Source organism: Centroberyx gerrardi, chromosome 5 (genome assembly GCF_048128805.1).
Source record: "Centroberyx gerrardi isolate f3 chromosome 5, fCenGer3.hap1.cur.20231027, whole genome shotgun sequence".
NCBI classification, from domain to species: domain Eukaryota; kingdom Metazoa; phylum Chordata; class Actinopteri; order Beryciformes; family Berycidae; genus Centroberyx; species Centroberyx gerrardi.
Genome location: NC_136001.1, coordinates 12233725 through 12256479, shown reverse-complemented (window position 1 = coordinate 12256479; position 22755 = coordinate 12233725). Strand labels below are relative to the sequence as shown.

The 22755-nt window shown below is 40.4% G+C and overlaps 2 protein-coding genes and 1 long non-coding RNA gene across 3 annotated transcripts; 1 reads left to right on the top strand and 2 right to left on the bottom strand.

Moving 5' to 3' along the window:
• Nucleotides 1-1346: 1346 nt before the first annotated feature.
• Nucleotides 1347-3661, bottom strand: LOC139915284 (adenosine receptor A1). The gene is made up of 2 exons (XM_071903860.1): nucleotides 3306-3661; nucleotides 1347-1983 (listed from the first exon to the last, which is right to left on the bottom strand). Exons 1-2 carry the CDS (start codon nucleotides 3659-3661, stop codon nucleotides 1347-1349), a joined length of 993 nt encoding a protein of 330 aa, XP_071759961.1.
• Nucleotides 3662-10187: 6526 nt separating this feature from the next.
• On the top strand, nucleotides 10188-12906 carry LOC139915293 (adenosine receptor A1-like). Its single transcript, XM_071903869.2, has 2 exons — nucleotides 10188-10516; nucleotides 11342-12906. Exons 1-2 carry the CDS (start codon nucleotides 10188-10190, stop codon nucleotides 11991-11993), a joined length of 981 nt encoding a protein of 326 aa, XP_071759970.2. The 3' UTR covers nucleotides 11994-12906.
• A 419-nt stretch (nucleotides 12907-13325) lies between these two features.
• Nucleotides 13326-22599, bottom strand: LOC144539367 (uncharacterized). Its single transcript, XR_013504891.1, has 2 exons — nucleotides 22471-22599; nucleotides 13326-14665 (listed from the first exon to the last, which is right to left on the bottom strand). It is a non-coding gene; the product is annotated as an uncharacterized LOC144539367 (long non-coding RNA).
• Between the last annotated feature and the right edge of the window lie 156 nt (nucleotides 22600-22755).

Below are 22755 nucleotides of genomic sequence, written 5' to 3'. Positions count from 1 at the left end.
CCCTCAATAGGGATGACAGATGGGAAAACACGTAGTGAAGAGTGTGTGTGGGTAAGAGAGAGAGAGAGAGGAGTGAGAGAGAGATGGTGGGGGGGGGGGGGGGGGGGGGGGGCAGATTGAGGGTGAGGGTTTTAGACACCAGTTTGCTCGTGTCAGTCTATTCAACCATATTAGGGTCAGTTGGTCAGCATACCTGAGGGGTGAATACACACAAATCTAAGTAAAACAAATATATTTCTGGAGCTCACTGGAATACATATGCAATATTGTGTTATACATTATTGCATCCAAAAAATGGAGTATTAAGAAATCAAATGACAAAATATTCAAAGATGCATATTCCAAACCAGATTAGATGTGGGTTTTTTTTTTGTATTAAATATTGAACATGCGTGGAAGTAGTCTGACATGGACTAGAGCCAGGGAGAGGTTAAACTGATGACAAAGCAGAACTGATACAGCTTTAGCAGAGGCTTTAGCGGGGGTGGGAATAAATCACTTCACCATAATGCTCTGTGTGTAATTCACTCAAAGGCCCGAGAGCCTTTTCAACACCCTGTCACAGCTATTGAAATATGGCTCAAACCAGCTGAATTAGCTGAAGAGGTGGTCTGGATCCTGTGATAAACACAGATGGCTCAATTGCTTTGATGTGGGAGCTGCCAGAGTTTTGTTTTATTTGGATTTGGTGATTTGATTGGTGATTTGTTTTCTAGGCTGAACCTTTTAACTTCCCTGTATATTGAATGGTCTTCCATGAAAACACTGAACTTCACAGTACGCTGTACTACTTATTGATCTAAATCCTCCCTTTCTCAATCTTAAGTTATTACTGCTTTTGTTTACGTGTGATTTCTCAAAGGCAGCAGTAAAAAATTAAGACAGAATTACCACTATGCGCTGAATTGAAACTCATTTTGTAAATTCACATTTAAATCATTATTCAATGAGCAAACATGAAACAAGAATAATTCAATTAGCAAACAAAAGCATGTTTACTATGGTGAACTTACCAGCAAGCTTTTTTCCTGTGAAATGTTTGTTTTACCACTTATTATGTAATCGACATATAAAATTCAATATGAATTAATAAGGACAGCAATGAGTCAAAACATAATGCAGGCTGACGGGAATACTATTTTTTTCCCCGTTTTCAGTCAAATTTTCTAAAGATTTGACTGTCAAATGTGAATGGGTCAGAAATGAACTTGTCCTGTGACTCCATGAAGTGCTTTGTTGTGTCTGTTAATGGGTCCATATCCCACATTGCAGTCCTGTAAGTCTCATCACTGCTCCGTGGCATCATCTCACTGTAAATCATGTGCACAGGACTGAGGCAGTCCTTGTTACAGGGTGACAGCCGTTTTCTCCATCAGGACCAGTGTGCTGGTGGGGCAGGGGCTGGGCTCCGTGGGCTTACACAACATGCAACGGCGAGCGATCTGGATCAGCGTGACACGGAACCGCTCTATCCTAAAAGCGTAAACCAGTGGATTGAGAGCCGAGTTCACGTGGGACATGAAAATGCCCGCATACATGGCAAACTTGGGAATGTAGCACTCTGGGCAGAAGAAGTTGACACAGTTCATGATGTGCAGCGGCAGCCAACATAGAGCAAAGAGGAAGACCACCAAGGCCAGTGACTTGGCCAGCTTCAGCTCCTTCTGATAGTACCTGTCCCCATCACAGGTGGCCTCCGCACGCCGGTTAAGCTGTCGCCGGATCACCCTGAAGATCTCCCCGTATAGAGCAATCATTATGGTCAACGGTACCACCACCCAGCCAAAGAAATTGAAGTACACCATGTAGTTCATGCTCATGACAGTGGTGAATTTACAGACAATGTCGCTGGAGCTGCTGAGGTTTCCGCGGGCGTCCTGGTTGTGCCAGCCAATCATTGGAACCAATCCTGCGAGGAAGGAGAGGATCCAGCACAGGCAAACGGCCACCCATGCCCTCTTTTGGGTCACTATGGTGCTATACCTGAATAGGGTCAATGGAAAATAAATAAAGGCAATTTTAAATGCAAGCAAATGAAGACAAAGTCGCCCAGATACACACAAATCGTATTTTTTCAGTCGAGTAGATCACTCTTAACGAAAGCCAGTCCATTTTATCATGACTAAACACTATGGTTGCTGTAATAAACAAAAAGGAGTATGGATGACTGCCAAAATCCCTTAACAAACTATCCTTAAGTCACTCATTTAGGCAGACAGGGACATTTTAATTTACCTAAAAGCTTTTGACGTCCAGCCCATTGATTTGCATTAAACTGGGCAGAGATATATGGCGCCATGTCAGGCATAGATTTCAGCAACAGTGGGAACCACTTCCTAAGGAATTACTTGCTCTCTGATGCCAAAAGTATTTTGAAAAGACAAAGAATAGGGAGCCGAAGCAGAAGACCGCTCAATGGTTTACTAGCGGCTAGGGGGCTAGCGCAATTTTCCAAAGATGTGGGGGGAACATGTCTTATTTCAACTAAACAAACCAATAGATTGTGTTGAAAATTGAATTGATAAAATTGATACTGCAGGATGCACAAGAGGTACGAGATGTACACATTTTTGTAACTTTTGTGGGAAAAGGCTTGGGCACATGATTGCGTACTTATAGACCTACATGCAGTTACAGAAGGCCTCTCTTAACCGTAAGGAGTATACCAAAAAAAAGGATCATAACTATCACTAGCTATAAAATTTTCATGATGCAATGTTAATGTTGGCTAGTAGGTTTACTAGCAAGCTAAGCAAATAATGCTGTTGGGGTCATCAGGAGTTCAAATGAGTGATTGTTACCAACATACACTCAGTTAGCTTTACATTGAAAGTTCCCCGCTACATTTTTTGAACATTCCAAACAAGGAAGTTGTGCCTTGTTTGTATCGAACGGATGTTGGGTACTGTGGTGTGGGAAATGTAAATACATTCATACACAACATAATCATACGTTCTATCAGTTGAATCCCACAGAAATCAGGCCAAGGAATAAATATCAGTTCGGTCTATAGGAGCTGGACTGTTGTATGCAGTGTACTGGAATAGACAGGAGTGAACCAGGGCAGGGCTGACGTCGACTTCGGCTCCCTGTTGCTATCAGCCATGAATATTTAATCGTTCTTATCAAGAACTGTATCATACTTTGCCTGATAGTGTCATAAAATATGAATCAATAAAAACTGAACCAAGATGATCCTACCAAACCAATCTCTGCTTTCCTTTAATCAGTATCTAAATTCAGAGAAAACCAAATTACACCTGTCGAGAGAAAGAGTGACAGAGCGGTGTGACGACAGAATTCACCTGGTGGGAATCTTGACCCGCAGGTATCGGTCGATGGCGATGGCCAGCAGGGAGAGGATGGAGCTCTGGGTGATAATCAGCAGCAGGCAGGAGAGGAAGAGGCAGGTGTAGAACTGAGTGTTTAGTCCCAGGCTGACGATGACAGCCAGAGGGATGACCAAAACCCCCACAGCAATGTCCGCCACCGCCAGAGACACAATGAAGCAGAAGGTGGTGTCCCGGAGCGCCCGGTTCACGCACACCGCCAGAACCACCAGCACATTCCCCAACACAGAGGCCAGGGCAATAGCTGTCTCAATGGAGATATACAGCATGTCCACATGCTCCCGAGGCTTGATGCCAGGAGAGGAAGACATCTTCACCCTCTGCAGGTCTCCGTTACCTTTATTCCGATTCTAAATAGGTTAAATTAGGTTTCTGAAGCTTCTTTTCTCTGCTTTGGGTTGTAGCTTCAGCATGGTGCCATCTTCCATGTTGTATGTTCTCTTGCTGAGAGAAGTGTGGGTTTTCTCTTTGCCACATTTGCACAATGAGTGGCCCTTGTACTGATGAAGGGATGCTGAAAGATGAATGCCCAGCATATTCTTCCAGCTCCACACAAGACAGGGAACCTCTGCATCTCCACTCTCTTCTCCCTCCTCACTTGCTCTCTCTACCCCCCACCCCCTATATCTCTCTCTCCCACTCTCTCTGTTTCTCTCTCCCACTCTCTCTCTCACTCTCTGTCTCTCTCCCTCTCTTGCCCAGTCTGTATAAAGCAGTCGTTAAATCAAGGGGAGGGACTTTGGTCTCTTTGCAGCACCCTGCATCAGTACCTTACTCACATTAGTGTGTGTGTGTGTGTGTGTGTGTGTGTGTGTGTGTGTGTGTGTTTTATGAGGAGCTGCAGTGTTTAGTAGGCTGTAGGCTTTGGTCATATTAAAATTGACATGAAAGATGCCCCATTGAAGATGGAAATGCGTAGGTGCATCTAAAGTCACAATACACTTATTGCTGATTAGATTCTCGCTGATTAGACTTATTGCTGTTTGGACTTTGACACTGACCTACAAAGGAACTCAACTGGCATTTGGCTTCCTACTCATTGGCATGAACCCAAAACATGATGTCTTCATGTGAAATAATTGTGAACTGTGCCGTATGAATCATGTTTTTGCATGTGCAGGTCAAAATGTGTGTCAAATGCTGAGATATTCTGCAAAGTGCATTAGATAATAACACAGAGGCTATGGATACAAACCTAAGTAGTTTTTATTGTTGTAATGAATATTAGATTCAGCTCTTTGCGTTTAGCCTGTGTCATGTGGGTGGATTATTGAAGGAATTCATCATCTTTAGTACGACTGCAGTCCCCTCTAGTCTTAATGCTCACCTACACTCCCCACATTGATTTCCCTTTAATCATGCAACATCAATACCTTAGAGACATGGGGGCTAATTGGTGTTATGTAATGAGTGAGTTATGGTAGTACTTCAGGTACAATTCATGACTTGCTCAACCCAGTTCGATTAGTAAGAAGCAAGATATTTCAGCAAAGCATTTAAGTGTAAAATAAATAATTAGAATTCTATCAGTCAATTGCAAAATGTTTGATAGTTTTGTCTTAACCATTTAATCATGAATTTCCTTTCCTTTCCATTTCCTTATTTTTTTTTTGTCATGCTGTATCTCTTTTATTCTTTAAACTGCACACTGTAGGTCTAGCTTTTCTGTAACTTGAAAATTTACTTCACTTCAACCCACATTCTTCATTTTTGCCGGAAAATTACATATCAGAATTAAGTGCAAGGCACACCCAAAATTTTAATTACTTAAAAACTTTACTTGTTTGAATAAGAAAATGTCCATCTGTGGATCAAAAAACTTTGGCAGCAAGTACAAAGGATGGATTAATGAAGCAATCCCTGAGATGGGCTTCAATCCATTAAGGAGAAGTTTTCGATATCTGCCCGTAAACACATTCATTTCATTCTCTGGCCTTCGTTTTGGAGCAAAGTGATGAGTTAGGATTTTGTTTTGGGACATTGCCCCTGATCTCAGACTGTAGTCTGTTCATCAGTGTGTCAGTGAGCGAACACTAGCTCACGTTTACAGGGCCTGTAACATCTATCCACAAGCCTTCATTATCTCAAGTGGGAGTCCACATGCATTACTGGCACTTCTGGGCATTTCTGAGTGTCAAAAATTAAGATGATTTACAATACTGCGGTGTGTATCATGAACATACTGGTTGAGCACACAGGCATACTATTTAATCATTATTAATTAATTATTCTTTTGTCAGTATCTGTAACTGTCCACTTGTTACAGATAGAAAATATTTTGTAGACTTGAAATCTTCAAATGACCAGATGTTTTGGTCATGCCAAAAGAGAGGTTGATTTGACATATATATGTTCTGTATGGAATTCAGACCAGTATTAATGTGTTTAGGGAGCACATTATCTCAATTACCCCATCCCAATTACCCACATAGCAAAGCCATCTGTGTACGATTTCTAAATATATACACTGAAATTTCTTCCATTTATGTTCCTCTGCAGAATGCTGCCTTTGGCTGCACCACACCACCTATCAATGTCTGTGAATAGAAGTAATGAATTTGATTATGGCCTTGCAGGGATCCGCTAGGGCATATGTGCCAGAGGGAGTATGTGACAATGAAGCTTCTATTACCGGTTTCAATTAACAAAATTATTCTCAACATCCTCACCAATCGTCCCATTGTAATGTGGAGCTGACGGATGCCTCAGAGTTTATTTCACCCTGACACAATGATCCTGCTTACTGTGCTGCTTCTGCATGCGTCTACATCAATCGGTCAGCTTCAGCTATTTTCAAGATGGATAATATGGGTGTTCAAATTAATCAACTGAATGGTGTAGCTGAAATCAAAACTAAACAGGCTCTGAATCTGTACTAAGTGTAGGACAGCAGTGACTCTACAGTAGTGACTGGAGATAAAAAGATCTAGTTGGCACCAGTCAGATATAGTATGAAAATGTATATGCAGTCATCCTATCCGAAAAGTAAGCAGGCTATTTTTTTCTGTGGGAGGAGCCATATTTGTATTTACAAGACCAACGCCTTGTTGAATGACCAAAAATGGCAGCACAGACGCCTCTGAAGTTAATAGAGGCGAAATATTTTAGGCGCTGCAACTCATGTTTGATATGCATCTCCAAGGTATGGTTTAAAAGATGGAAGGAAAAGTTAGAAGATGTTTTACTCAATGTGTACAACAAGATTATTAAAGCTACTACCAGTAGAATTTGAAACTTGATGATTTTGGCGACCCCCTGTGTCCTTATCGGTTGTATTTTAAGTCAGCTGTTGCAAAGACGACTTGCCACTTTGCAATTTGAGAATGATATATTGAGGTAAATATTCTACACATAGGGGCTTTAAAATGTCAGGCAAACAAACATTGGCATTTGCCGAACATTTGAGAAAAAGTGCAGAGACGCCTCAATGTTTATTGATTGAATGATTGATTGAAAATGTCAATGTGATCCTGGGGCAGCGGATGTATAGGAGAGTGCGGATGTTGATGTTTTACTCTTGCCTTTTTTAACAGGGTGTAATCCTTATTTTGTCGAACAGGCCTTGGAGGAGCATGATGAGTCAAATGGAATCATGCCTGTGCTTAATTGCCCTGCTGAATAAGCCATCAGAAACCATTAGAGTAATCCTGATGGTTTCCATTAGGGAGAACTATCAAAAACCATTATAAACCATCATAACCCATTAGTGTAGCGATATGAGCTTCTGCTCTTTTTTCTATCTATAACTCCTTTCCTCTGAGCAGCTGGGTTTGTGTGTGTGTATGTGTGTGTGTGTGTGTGTGGGCCGGGTCAGTATATAAAGTTTAAATGACAATAGGCCTGTCTTCACAGCTATCAAATCATTACAACACTACAACAGCTGTCAAATCCATCATCAGTGGAAGAATCTGCCAAGTGACTTTCTTCCGTCGACTGTTTGCTATGATCAGTGTTGGGGAAGTTACTTTCAAAATGTAATATATTATTTATTACTTATTACTCCTTATTAAAAGTAGTGTGATTAAGTTACTTTATTAAAGTAACAACAAAATAGTGTATGCTAAAGAGTTAGCATGGAGCACCTGAGCAAACAATCTACCAGGGATACATGGATGAATTTGGTGATTATGTTTTCATCACTTAACGAGTAAGTTGAGTCCAATCTCAGGCCAATGTCTTGTCCATGCTGGTCAAGAGATTGACCTGCCTGGAATTGGTGTATTTCTTTGATACTGCATCTATAGAGTGCTATCAGATAATTGGCACTGAAAGCTGCAGAGTAGTTGTGATTATAAAATGTTGTTCCCTAATGCTGTTCCTCTTGGGGAGGATATAATAGAAAATGGTATTCACAAGCCATCCATTTCTCTGGTAGATTAATCATTCGACTGCTGTTTTAGCCCCAGCTTCTCTTTTCTGCAATTTGAGCACGTTCCTTTTTCTCGCAGTGTGGACTAGTTGCTTGCTTTAGCCTAATTCGCGGCTCCTGGTGAAAAATGAACGATGGACCTTTCTAGTAAAAGGCTTGAAAAAATAAGCCTCTCATTTATAAAACATTTGCACAGTTTTGCATTGATGATGACTCATGATTAGGTTTTTGAAGTGTCAGCATGGTTTCAGGACAACAGTCAATATGCGTGGGTGGTAGAGTTTCATGCTTCAGTAAATCATTATGCTTTGTTAAGGCAGCAAATTCAGAAAAAAAAACGCCTTCGTAAAAGCCAGTGAAGTAAGCTACAGTGTTTAGTTCCTTCCCGTTCTGCGCCTATCATCACTTTCATTGTTATCTCTCTTTTTGACTTGTAATATGTAGCACTTTTGACAAAGTGATTGTTTGCTTTGCTTGCACAACTTTATTCTCTGTCATGCTAGCTTAGTAATGTTGGGGATCCATTCAGTGATGGGCCGAAAAAGGAAGTGAAATTTGTGGTCCCCTTGTGACCCTCTAGGGCTTGTGGGTAATCATCCAATTTTCTGATCTCTTGACCAGACAAAAGTGGGACATGAGCCAGCCCAAAAAGCTGGAACCTACCGGCTATACGCAGATCAATGAGAATTCAATCAAGAGAGACAGAGAAAAAGAAACTCTGTTCTGAAGCTGCATATACAAATAACATTCATCATAATTCTTTGTGTAGTGTAGAAATGTTCAAATCTATAATCAAATTTTGCATTGTCAGAATAGGAAGTGACTGGAGATGGCAGCCAATATGGAAACTGCAATCTGATTAAATGTGCTGCATAAGAGGTACTAGACTTTGCAATATCACGTCAAAGCTGATGTATCAACTTTTTTTTTATTATTCTCTTTAACTCTAGACCAGCATGCCAAAAAGCATCTTCCTTTTAAAAGACTGAGCCAAGAATAAATCCATTCTGTACTGCTCTGTGTGTAGGCTCTGTGTGTGTGTGTGTGTGTGTGTGTGTGTGTGCGTGCGTGCGTGTGCATGTGCACACACGAGAGAGAGAGAGAGAGAGAGAGAGAGAGAGAGAGAGAGAGAGAGAGAGAGAGAGGCTTATTATTGTGTGGGGATTATTGTGGAGGCTGGTTTATAATATAATAAATATAAATATAATATAAATTGGTTGGCTGATGAGCAGACTGAGGGAAAAGCAAAAACTGCACTCACCCATCACTTTTTTTCTTTGCTCTTATGCGTTGTGAGACACATTTCTTGTGTGACATTTTACATCAATAGGAAAAAGTGTATTTTCAGCACGTTTTCACATCAAATATGAATACTTATACCACATTTGCACTGTGAGCAACTTGGTTGATCGCTCTATTCAGAGCAATTGTGGGCTTTGCGAGAGGGTCCAGTTGCATTTATGTAATGGTCTTGTGCAGCTACACAGTTGTGATGTCAAATCATGTATTTTTTTTGCTCCTTTGGTGGCTTTCATAGCATTGCATTGTTTTGATGAGTTACAGCTAGCTAGCTAGCACTTATTAGGTAGCATTAATTGAAAAGAAACAGGAAAAACACTCAATAAAATTACTTCACCATTAACCACAACAATGGTGCAACAGTTCTCCAAGCATTGTTTTTGAGATGTTTATTTCTGAAGTCTTTCAAATAAAAGTTCTAGAGGACTGGGAAACTTCCAGTGGTCCTAATCAATTTCTCGCCCATGATACACTTGGGGGAACTATTGTTTATTAAACAAAATCACATCAGTATAGGGAGACAAGGAAGGGCACAAATCTGATTGGCTGTTGATAGCTGATGACCACGAAAAGTTCAGCCATGGCCAGCTTTTCTCGGGCGACAAGCTTGCTGACTGTTGATCTATTCAGTGTGAGCTCAGCCTTCATCAGTGATATCAGTGATAAATGGTTAAACGCTACAAATTTTGAGCTGCACCTAATGAAAATGCATCGCTTCAAATGTATTAATATGGAATTATCTGTAAAACAATCTTGTTTGGCGACAAGAAACTAGTCTCATTTCCTCCTGACAGAATTTCTATGAACACTCTTATCATAAACTGCTGCAGCGATCGACCCCCTGCAATACAGTTTGAATGTTTTGTCAGACCTGGCAATGGGGACATACTGTGTAAGTTAAATGCAACCTTGCAGTTGCAAACAAATGAAATAACATTAAGAATGTGTTTCTCTGAATCTACAAATCCTGCAAACGTGTAGATACAAAGCATGCAAGAAAATAATCTAAGGGTGAAATCGCAACTTGAAAAAAAAAAAAAACACCCGAGTGGCTGAGGACTTCCTCAAAAGTGCCACAAAAATAAGACAAATCTCACAGCACAGCACATTCATATTCAGGACACGTTACACCACTAACCAGTAAAAACATCAGCTGTACAGGAGGCAAAATGGGTGTGGGAGAGGTGATCTACACATTTCTGGAGGTGATTATTGCCGTTAGCTGCTGTCTGGGTAATATGTTAGTGATCTGGGCAGTGTGGTCCAGCAAAAGCCTACAGCAGGCCACTTTCTGCTTTGTGGTCTCTCTGGCTTTGGCTGACTTTTTGGTGGGCTGTATGGCGATACCGCTGGCTGTGGTGGTGGACGGACGGGTGCAGACTTCATTCCAGGCCTGTCTCTTCATCAGCTGCATGGTCATCCTGCTGACCCTGGCCTCGGTCTTGTCTCTGGTGGCTATCTCAGTGGACCGCTACCTCCGCGTCTTCATCCCTCTCAGGTAAGCTGTCTGCTGATCTGCACTCAGACGCACAACACACACATCCATGGGTTTATGTGGTCCTGGATAGCTCAGTGTGCCGAGAAAGGTGGTAACACTGATATGATTAGGAATTCAGCACCCACTTGGGCCGCCGTTACAAAAAAGTAGTAAACTTGAAGTGTATTTTTTTAAAGTGTAAAGATATACTTTAGGTTACCTTTAAGTTTACATCTGTATACTTTTAATATACTTGAGGTTGACTCACACAAATGCTAAAAATATACTAAGGTATATTCAAACTTCTTGTGACTTAATTGGACCAATTTTAAGTTTATTAAAGTATACTTTCAGTAAGTAAGCCTAAATATACTATTCTCAATACCTATTGCAAGAGTGAAAAAAAGTATTCAAGTCTCTGTAGTATTAAAAGTACAAGTACAAGCCTAAGTAATTATTCTCAAGTGTACCTTTTGCAAGTACAACAAGTAAAAGTACACTGTCTTATTTTTTTAGTTTTAAAGAAGTATACTAACCGTGTACAAATAAACATATTTTTTTTATAAGGGCACCCATGCTAAAACTATATGTATGATGTGTTTTGGATAAAGCATACAAAAATGTCATATGATTATAACTTTTATTATTGATTTCTTCTCACACCAACCAGTTACATACCATGTCATGCATTGAAGTGATTACAGTGACCTTGTGATGTTTTTTATACACTGTATTGTCTACTGACAGATAAAAAGAGATTTTACCAACAATTTCTAATTAAAATTCTTTGTGACACTGCAGAATGAATATATAATAATGCATGGATGATACTGCTGTGCTCTGCAGGTACAAAAGGACTGTAACACAGAGACACACTTGGCTGGTGGTTGCAGCAAGCTGGCTTGTTGCTGTAGCACTGAGTTTCACACCCATGCTCGGATGGTACAACCAAGTAACCCCCCTGTCTCCGTCAGACAACTCTACTATTGTCTGCAGGTTCATAGATGTGATCCCCATGTCATATCTGGTTTACTTCAACTTTTTCCTCTGCACCCTGACACCTCTGTTGGTTATGTCTGTATTGTACTGCTACATCTTCTGCACAATCCGGGGGTACCTTCGAGAGAAACCGGGGAGCAGCATCCAAACCCAGTCTCACGCCTACCTAAAGAAAGAGAAACATCTGGCCGGTTCTCTGTCTCTGGTCTTGGCCCTGTTTGCCCTTTGTTGGCTCCCTCTGCACATAATGAACTGTATTGTCTACTTTGGTCGGCCATCAGACGTACCACAAGCAGCTTTCTACGTTGGCATCCTGCTCTCCCACGCTAATTCAGCTGTCAACCCGGTCGTGTATGCGTTCAAAATCCGCAAGATCAAGTCGGCATACCTGAGGATCTGGAGAGAGTACATTGTATGTGGAGAAGAACAGCAAAGATCTCAGACGAGCCAGACTACAGACAACAATCCCAGCAACCCTAACAGTGTGGCCAAAAAATAACTGAGGGGAGACTTCATGTGTTCCTTTGTTCTTAAAGGCATGGTTGGATTTAGCACTTTTTTTTTTGTTTTGCATTTATTTGCGAAGCTATTGATACAAAGACTGACAGTAAAGGAAGATGATGAGTTAAAGATGTTTTTTGTGGATACAAAAGGTTAAGAAAGTCAATTAAGTGAACTGAAATAAAATAAAATAAAATCCAGAATGTACAGTATCTTTAAATGATCAGGCTGGTGTTGGAGAATAGTATGATTCAGCACACACCTTTGCCGCAATGTGTGTGTGTGTGTGTGTGTGTGTGCGCGCGTGCATGTGTGTGTGTGTGGGCATGTGTTTGTGTGTGTCTGTGTGTATTGCGAAACCTGTCTCGCTGAGGAGAAGCAACTTCAGTAAGTTTCATATCACTGTTGTGTTTCTGTCTCCGAGTTCCAGTTCTTCAACTTTATTTCAACAGAAAGTGTGAAATTACGTTGCCTTTCTTTGAGAAAAGAAATCAACTTTCACGTGAGTGTAAACCAGGTTTGAAGAACCAGGTCTGCACACATTGATTGATCAGTTCACACATAACAACTAACTAACAAGATTTCAGAGGAATGTGTCATTTTTACTTTGGGGACAAACATTGTACTTTGTGTTTGCAGATTGTAGCTCCATAGATGTGATGGCATATACAGTATAACATCACCATAACATGAACAACCAACATTATAAACAAAATATATATATATATATTTCCCTGATTGTAACAATTCATAATTTATTTTCTTCTTAACCAAGCAAGCTCAAGAACACTTATTTATAGAAATGAAATATGCCTACTAAACAACCGGCATCATCTGCCAAACTACATGGCAAAATAGTGTCTTTAGACTGCAGCACATTCAAGAAAGTACCCATGCTGCATGTAATGTACAACTCGCCTAAATGTGAAATGATACATTACAGAGTTTTATTCACAAGAGTCATCTGGAATGCATCATAGACAAACATGTGTTTGTACATTACAGTGACAGACAGAGAAAGATATCACAGACCATGTGAGTACTGGTAAGCAGAGACAGAACAGAGGTCAGTGCCAGCAGAGTGATCGTACAAATTATAAAAATACAGGCACTGAATGAAGTCTGGTTCTTTCATTTCATTAGAACTGAAGGTAGCTAAAGTAAAGGCGTTGCCACAGCCCACAAGGAAGTCAGAAGCTGGGTTGCTGTAGACTTTTACTGGACCATACAGCCTAGATTACTAACATATCACTCACTATGATTACTCATACAGCAGATAACAAAACAAAAAAAAACACCTCCAGTACTACAGTATGTACATTTATAGTGTACCTTTATTTACTCAGCGAACGTTTTCTAAGTGCTTATGATCTTTTTCAGCAATGCCCTGCATCAGATTCTGTCACGATTACACTGAAACACACTCACACTTGGGAGTTGCTCAATACAGCCACATTGTTGGCCACAGAGCAGCTCTACTGCAGCAGTTGGGTACAAAATGCCTTGTCCAATGGCATCATGATGATTGTTGTTGTCAAAGGCATGGAGAGCAAATTAAATTCAATTTCTCTTTCCAGATTTCCCTTAACCTTTATCCTACAGCTGCCACTATATAAACCATCTGACTACTAAGCATCATTTTCTTGTTCAACTGCAACTCCTGCACATCTATAGGTGTGGTTGTGTACACTTACACAACAAATGACATATGTGTGCTTTTAGTTATTCAAAATGGCATATTTCTCCTATAACCTCTTTTCTGAGCTGGAAACCACATGTCCTAACTTACCTTAGTTCTATGAAATTCATACCATGGAAGACACAAATTTAAGTTTAAAATATTTGAGTATAAAACTTTCATTAGGCTGTTAAAAGCTTTTTAATGCGAGAAGCTGTCAAACTACAAGTGACTTGTCAAGTTTTCCTTTTACATTTTTGTTGTCATATATCTTATCTGTGTGGACACAGCAGTAATACCAACTTAAATACATAGCACGACAAATAACAACAACAAAAAATATACAGTTTTCAATGCTTTAAATACAACTTCTGGAGTCAGTTCTTCCATTTTGAGACAGTAGATACACAGATGTCCTGTGGTTTAGATGAGAGAGGGTTTATCTCTCAGAGTTTCTGGAGTGATCTGATACTCTTTGGCCACAAGATGGCATAAAAGTGGCTCCACCGCCACACAGTCAGCAGATACCCGGGTATCATTGAGCTTCATTCTACGGAGTTCCAAGCATTCATTGTACCTCTCAAGGAAGGCAATAGACTGTATAGTTATCACCTGAATAGGATTCACTCCATCCCACAAACTATACAACCTACTACCTCACCTTGCTAGGCTCTGTTCATGTAGTGAATAAACAAACCTCAAACACAAATCAACATCCTTGAAAATCCTTGCGTCTGCATTCTATTCCCCAAAAAAGGATCTCTGGAATATTTACTCAGCGTCTGATTGTCTTTATCGATGGAGCTTGCCATGTGAGCAGAGGTCAGTCTGCGGCATCACAGGAGATCAATCTGTCTCTTCAGGAAAGACAGTAGATTGTATAGTTATCTCAGAGGGAGGACACAAACCCCACAACTATTCAATCTACTACCTCAGCCTCAAGGACAGATATTATTGCTGCAAGGAGCTGGAGAGGAAACTTGTCCGTCGAACTGTGAGACAAAAATGAAGAGAGAACAGGTGAGTTTTCAGGTGTTATTATATACCTGGGTCAAAAAGTATTTGCAAATATTTTGCATTTGTTTTAACCCAGATGAGTGGGTTTTATCACATCAGGACAATTCAGATAGAGTCCAGCAGTAGCACATCACAGAAAAATGTAATAAATAGTCTTTCAAATACTTTCCCTGTGATTTCCTGTGACTTATGCAGAAAAACTGCACCAATTGTGCGGCTAAATAGGCTAAAACACATAAAATATTTGTAAATATTATTCTACACAGCTCTAGTTTTCACTGATCATTAAACAATTCAAGATACGCACTCACATGGATAGGCATACATGTATGCACACACTCATGCACATCCCCACCAAACACACAGACACACACACAAACACACACACAGACACACACACACACACAGACACACACACACACGCATACAGTCGTCCAACCAAATTATTCAAATGACACCCCCTGCCATGGAGTGAGGTAGTCTGGTAACAGTTTTATCAGGAATTACCTTCAAGGAGCAATTTCCTCTGTAGACTAGCCACAGAGTATGTTGTAAAACCAGGGCTTAGTTCACCAAGCTCACAACCAGCACTAAAAGACTCATTCTTTGAGTGCTAGTGTGTTAATGTAAGTGATGATCTGATCCCTTGCATTTGTCAATACAAATGTATTTGATCAGTGTATGGGAATGACAGGCGTGCCAAGTGTCACAATAAAGAGTCATACATTGGCATAGCTTGAAAATGTGCAAAAGAAATTATAGTTCCTGTGCATTAAAGACAAAATACACTTTTGTCGCTGCAGAAAGTGTGCTAATTTGTGCAAGCCTAAAAGGTAACTCACTTGCATCCAGAGAAATTGGCATGTAATAAAGGAATGCTGCGCCAAGAATTAGTGCCTATTTTGCTCAGGAACTTGGCTTGGGTCTTTCCAGCTCTACTCTCCAACAGGCAGAAGTAAATAGCTCAATTTAAGCATGGCTTCCCCCAGTTACGTCCCTTTAGTCTGTACAGCCAGCAAGCAATGCAAAGCAAAGGAAGAAAAATGGACGAAAACAAAATGGCAGTACCTCGGCCATTTTAGGGAGTTGCTTGGCACCCATACCCAACATCTGTGGTGCAACCTGTTAACTTCTGCCTCCTTCTTATCCCTATCCATAACCTAGACTGGATGTGTTTTGTCCTGAATAATGCTAATTTATTTTTAATGTCTCTGTCATTGCCTGTTTTCACGGCTTGGTATAAGGAATCCTGAGATTGATCCAAGGATTTGCTTATTCTTGTTTCTTATTCATAAATTGTTTCTGAGAGTTGATTCATCCTGATTCATTCAATAATTCATAAATGCACTTTGAGAAACACTCAAGAAATCTTGCTTGAGATTTCTGTTTGTGCTTGAGATGTTTTAACAGGAAAACCCAAAGTTACTTACTTCTTTGACTTCAAAAACTGGCCTTTTTTGCTCAGTGTGAAAGCCACTTCAAGTCCTTTGAAAAAGCACTCTGTTTACTGTGCCAACTAGAGTCTGGGATACAAGCTGGGCAGAGCTGTCTGGGCCCCAACAGAGCCATACTTTGGCTGGGCTGACTGAGCCCAGACACTGTTATGGTAGACGATGGTCAAACCATGCAAAGGCTGGGACACTTTGCATAAATTAGCATGTGAACCATGGTGGCTGAAAAGCGGCTGGGCAGTTCATTAACATTCTGAATTCCTCTTTGGCCTAATTAATGCCGACAGTGATTGAAATGTTTTGGCAGGCCGTGGGGCTGTGGGAGTGCCGGGGCATGCTCACTGGGGCAGAATGAAAAGGCACGAGGGCAGCAGAGAGTGGGAGGCCTTAATTGAGATGTTGAATTAATTAGACTGTAAATGGTATCAAACTCTTCTGACTGGCGGGCCAATACAGAGGTGACGGACTGGGGGCAGAAACATATTCAACTTTTTATACAAGAAAAGTTGTGTGGACTATAAACAAATATTTGTTGTATTGCTATGCCATTACTGTACGATTTCCTTTGGAAACATAACACAAACTAAACATTTACAGATAAGGCCTCACACCTGCTTAGCCAACTTGTGAGCCTACACAACAACGCTATGGACAGAGACAATATTCACAAAGATAACATTTTTCAATTCATCTCAGACAGACAGATTCTATTGTTTGATGAAAAAAACACAGGATGCTCTCTTCTACCTTTTTTTTTTCTTATTGGCATGATAACATGATGATGTGTTAAATCAGATATAATCCAATCACTGCAGAGGCACACCACAACCACACCACACTGAGTTGCCCAAAAAGAAGTGACTGGCATACTTTTTGCTTAGATTAATCATTTCTTTCTGGAGAATGATTCCCCCTGCACACAAACCTATCTGTGATACAGTTTAAATTAAATGCTCACAATGCTTTGTTAAACTATTAGTTTAGTCAATTTGATTTCCCATGTAATATCCATTTTTCTACCTCATTTGATTTGAAGATAGCTAAACCACTGCCATATCTACGAGCAGAATACAACCACAGGCCAGTGAGGCATGCAAACAGGTACAATTTCATTTTTTCAATCTTTCTTACCTTTTCACATTACAAATTGCTCCTTGGTGGTTTCCAAATGTCATATTTCTGATTGTACATGTGCTTTTTTTGCACTAAACTTTTTTTTAAATACAATTACATTGTGCTAGGAGTATATGCCAATTAGCAGTTCCATTGGAATCTGTTAGTCCCTATGTTATTGAGTGGAACGACGGATTAGAGCAATTTGTTTTTGTTTTTTCACCCCCGGAAGTGACGGTTTGACTTTCATGTATTCCCAGGCTGCCGCTGATTATTACAGAAAAGAAAATGGCTGATCTGTTGCAGAGTATAACAGAGGAATACTGTTAGGAATCCATAACCTTCATCTAAGACTCTCACTCAGAACATGTCAATCAACATATCGATGACTCGGTCATTCACTGTTGCTTCAGATAGAGATGCCCAGAGCAGCTCTCCTCGTCTTACACTGGTAAACATTCATCTTATTAAAGGTATCCATATTGTCGAACGCCCAGGTGCCAAACAGTATTTCTAGACGAAGGCACAAAAAATGCCCATCGCAAGCTGGCGTTGGTCCATGTGGATCGGCGGAACACGAGGGACGACTGTGAGGGAAAAGACTGAGGTTGGATCTCTTATGCGGCTCTCTTCAATATTTGGTGCCAAGAAATGGGTATTGTCTGCGTGCCAAGCTGAATCTCAATGAGGCAAAAAGGGGGTGATGTCGGGGATGCGGTGTGGCAATGCCCACCGCTGAGGGGGGAGGAGAGTATTGGCAGCCAAGCAATAAGAGGATGCCATGTCAGAAAGGGTGTATGTGACAACACAATAAGGTATGGTGGCATAGCTTGCAGCCAGATGCTCAGCGCACTATCCATGCTACCGAGCCAGGTGCTCAAACATCCAGAGAAAGATCCATTGTTCCATTAGCAGACTTTGTCCATATGTGGGACAAGTGTGTACGCTTTCTATGGGCCTGAGGTTTTAGCTGCTCTTCACTCGAATCTCATCATCTGTGATACATCCTGTTTATTAAACTTAGGTCAGACAGGAGTTTACATTCATCTAGCGGGCCGACGCATTCTACCATACGCCGAAACTTTGTACCACTATCATGTAGGCTTTATTTGGAACCTCATTTCCACATTTGTTGTGATTTCAATAGAGCATCAATAACTGAGACAACCACCATATTTTACTCACAATACTTGCCAGTTGAATATGGAAGAGTAACTCTAGGCATTTTTATGACCTGCTGAAACCTCAAATTAGAGATTTTTGGTGCTTTTTTGCTGTCCTAATTGACTGTTCACAATATTTTTCTATTGGACAAAAAGCTTCATGACTCTGTAAGTCATGTGTGCCAACTGTAAAATCAGGGAGCTTTTCTCAATTCCTCAACATTTTTTTTTTTTTTGGAGATACTAGGCATTGCAGGACACTGACAATTTGAGAAATGTAACTTTGTACCAACCTCAAAAAAACAAAAATGGTTTTGTGTACGAACCACAAAGCCACGAGCATTCCTTTTGGTTCAAGTTCCTCTTTTTTCCCTTTGTCATGTCTCTTCTTGGTGTCCTACTCTTTCTTCTCTTTGTGCATCATTTCTTTCCAAGACTAAACTTCCTTCTTCAGTGTCAGACAAGCAGTTGAACAGTCTGAAAACTCCCTACATGTAGAATATTTACCTCAATATATCATTCTCAAATTAATTTTAATAGCATTGTATAATGGGGTGTAGAAAAATTAGACCATTGCTGTGAAAATTGGCTTATGCTTTCTATGTGTTTATTCTATGTGGCCCCGAGTACGATTCCCACAAATTGTGCGTGATTGATTGGGCACAAACGAGACCTCAACCAAAACAGGAAGAGTGCCTCACTTTTTCGTAGGCGAACAAACACATAAACAAGTCCAGATGCTGTCCAGTTTCACAGCACCTAGCTAGGTGTGCAGCATCAACTGTTAATGTAGGTGAAGTTACTAAAATCCTGGAATAATCAGGATAACCACATAATTCACCCAATGTACTGTCAAGAAGAAGAGATCCACTCTACTACAGCTACGCTCTGGTAGGTTAGCTGTCTTTCAGTATCATGGTAGCTTAGCCTGTTAGCCAAAATGTTTGGTTAGCATTGCCTAGACATAATAAATTCCACAACTATCACACAAAAACTGCTCTGTTAGCTCAATCTAGTTGTAACTAAAATATTTGCCAGCAAAAATATTGTTTGTCAACATAGATTAGGCACTGCAGTTACAAACACACATTGTGATACAAACACTGGTGCCAGGTGAGAGACCGCCGTTTCGTTAGCATTGGGAAAACTTAATAAATATAAAAACTGTAACGCAATAAACGGCTCTGCTAGCTCAATCTAACTGTTGCTGAAATATTTGCTGGCAAAAAGTATTATTTTTGTCAAAACATACTGTAGTTTAGCCAATGCAGTTGCAAAGCTATAACTAACACCGGTCAGCGGGCATCACTTAGAGACAAGTAGAGGCAAGTTGTCTTTGCGACAGCTGATGTAAATTACTACCTCTAAGGGGAAGTTGTACTGGTAGTACCTTTAAATATTCAGAGTTTTGGGGGTTGCAAGATGATTTAAGGAATGTGAATTCAAAACATTTAAAATATAGGAAAATAGTATCATATCTCTAATGTTTGCAATAATTGTGTTTTCACAAACATTATTCAATCCCTTCTTCTAATAATCAAGTAAAAAGCGGGGAAAACAGGGGGTCATGAGTGGGAAAGGTTTTGTTTTTAGGGGCCTCAGGTCAAACATCTGTCTATTAACTGGAGAGAGAAATCATTCATGACATTTGAAGATTCCACCAGAGGAGAATGCCAAGTCTTCATAAACAGTGTCTCTAAACAGGAAGTACTGTATGTTTGTTGTTGACCTTGGTTGTCTTCATCTTGTGGTCTCAAGGTGTCAGTGTGACCACAGCACACTTACAAAAACATTGTACTGAAGTACAACGTTTCAGAATGACAATGTACAAATCCCAATTGGTCAACCAATTTTTTGAAAAGCACCCTAATGATTATTTTACATACTGCATTATACATCAATACTTTCTCTTTGATATAATTTCCACCATCGCTGTTTGCTACGGCCAATGGTGCCTTCTACTTTCTCAACGTCTTTATATTATGTGAAGCGTTTTCAAGTGCTCTGCTGTGGGTTTGTTTATTGTGCAATGCTTTATGTGAGTGAGGAGGCTGAAAGGCCATTCTTTGTGATGTATATTTTACTACAGGCTGTGGAAACTTTTCCTCTCTCCGGGCCTAACTGTAACTATCCATGTTCCACTGTAGGCTACTTACCACTCAGTAGAGTTAGTGACAAATGCGTCTTCAGTATATGCACAGGGACATTCCCAAGAGACCTGGGTAAAGATATTATTTTCAAATACTTTTCATGGTTTGTTTTAGTCAACATAGGTGCCAGATATCTGCCAGATACATTTTTGTCGATAACAGGAGAGTATTTGAAAGTTAATTTCATATACTTTTTTCTAATCATCAACTTATGTGACTCCTGTTATGGGAAGCCTGCCAATCTAGTATCCGACACAGATAAAAACAAGAATAAAACCAAAAGTCAGCATTTTTTTGACATGTCCGTTGGTTGCTTAAAGCTAGACCTGTTTTAATTAAGTGTTTGTTTGTTTGTTTTAAATGGCTGTAGTCAACAGAGAAGAATCAAATACTGTTCAACAGCCTTTGAGTCAGCGGTGCTAATAAACAGGAAGAGCTGAACGTGTGTCCTGATAAAGGCAACAACAAAAAAGAGAGAGACTTTGATCCTGGTAACCACAGCCTCACTGTAACCATGGGGAGGAGAGAAACGCAAATAGCAGAGGATATGTGTGGCTTTCCAAAAAAACATGTCATCAAGCAGTGTAGCAAGTTCATCTGAGGAGAACTGGGGGAGGAGGAAATCAGTTCATTTTTTTTCTCTCTGCCCGTCCTCGCTGCACCCTCCCCTTTTTTTTCCTAGCTTACCCTTTCTGTACAGTATGCCATGCTCCGTCTTTATCACACACTCAAACACACACACACACACACACACAAGTGCTGACTCGCATGTATGCAAACAAAGCCACACACAAATGCACACAGGCAATAAAGTGCCAAAATGTTTGCACAGTCATTTTCACAGTGAACGTGGTTCATAAAACATCGGTCTCATCGGTGAAGTGGAAAAAAAAAAAAAAAAAGTTTGTGCTTCTAAAATCATGATGTGATTTTTTTTCTGTAAAGTTTCTTTTAGCGTTTGTGCCTTTAGAAAAAAACGAAACAAACTTAAAGTATTTGATCTGAAATTGAGACCCTGCAATCTTACAATACAAGCCCCTTCATGTATAGAACAATGCTTGCATCAGAGGGATCTGGTTCATACTGGTTTGTGAACAGGTCTATCAAACAGCAGTAGTACACTGAAGGCCACCTCAAGAACCATATGGTTTGCCTGCATGATACAGTAACCACATATTTTCCTCCCATGTAGGGTTTTTTTTTTTTTTCATTTTGTGGCAAAACACATCGCACACAGTTCCCACAGTACAGCTGAGGGACTTTTTTTTTTTTTGTTGTAGCTGGTTGCAGATTGCCCCCACCAATACCTAATAACACAATCCTGCACCACAGAAACCAACATGTTTAGTGTAAAGGGCTACATGCCTTTTATCTCAAAGTATTTCCTGTTTAAAACTTAGAGAGGCAGTAATCGCTTTTGAGAGGTTCAAATGTGTTTCCTCATACTACAGCTACTGGAGGTGTAGTGTGTTTAGACTCTCTCTTGCAGCAAATGATACTTAAATATCGCTTTTTACCACAATCCTGTGCTTCCAGAGGCAGTAACACGACCACTAAAGTGTCTTTTAACTCTTGGCGTGTGTTTAATCAAACAGTCCTACATAAACAGACTGTTCATTACATTCGCTATACACAAAATGCTTTGGTTCTGATCATTTCTTAACGCGCTTAATCCGAGAAACTGCATTATTTAACTCAAAAAACTGAATGTGTCTCAATCGAACAGAAATGGCGGAGATTTCGGCATTGCGTTCGGTGCAAGCAAAGCAGACACGTGTACAGCGGGAAGGTGACAGTAGAAGAAGTGCAAAAGTGTGATAGAATTAAGGAATTAAGGGAGAGTTAAACCCAAAGAGGAATCATAAGGCCCAAACAGAGAAGCAGAATCAAAAATCAGAAATACCTGGAGGTGACTTTTTTTTGTGTGTACAGGACAGGCTAGGTGTTGACCCGCAGAGAACAGGCCATGGTGGCGGCGAGGAAAAAAAAAAAAAAAAAGGCGGGTTAGAAAGGAGACAAGAATGCATTTCCACATCCCTCTCTTTCGCCTGCAAGACGAGGGAAAGGCTGAGTAGTGTACCAGCAAGCAACCCCACTCGAACAGGGGCTGGGGCTTGAGAGCAGTTTCTGGGCCATGCCCTCCTCTCTCCCTGCCCACTTTTGCCCTGCTGCCAAGAGGGATAGACAG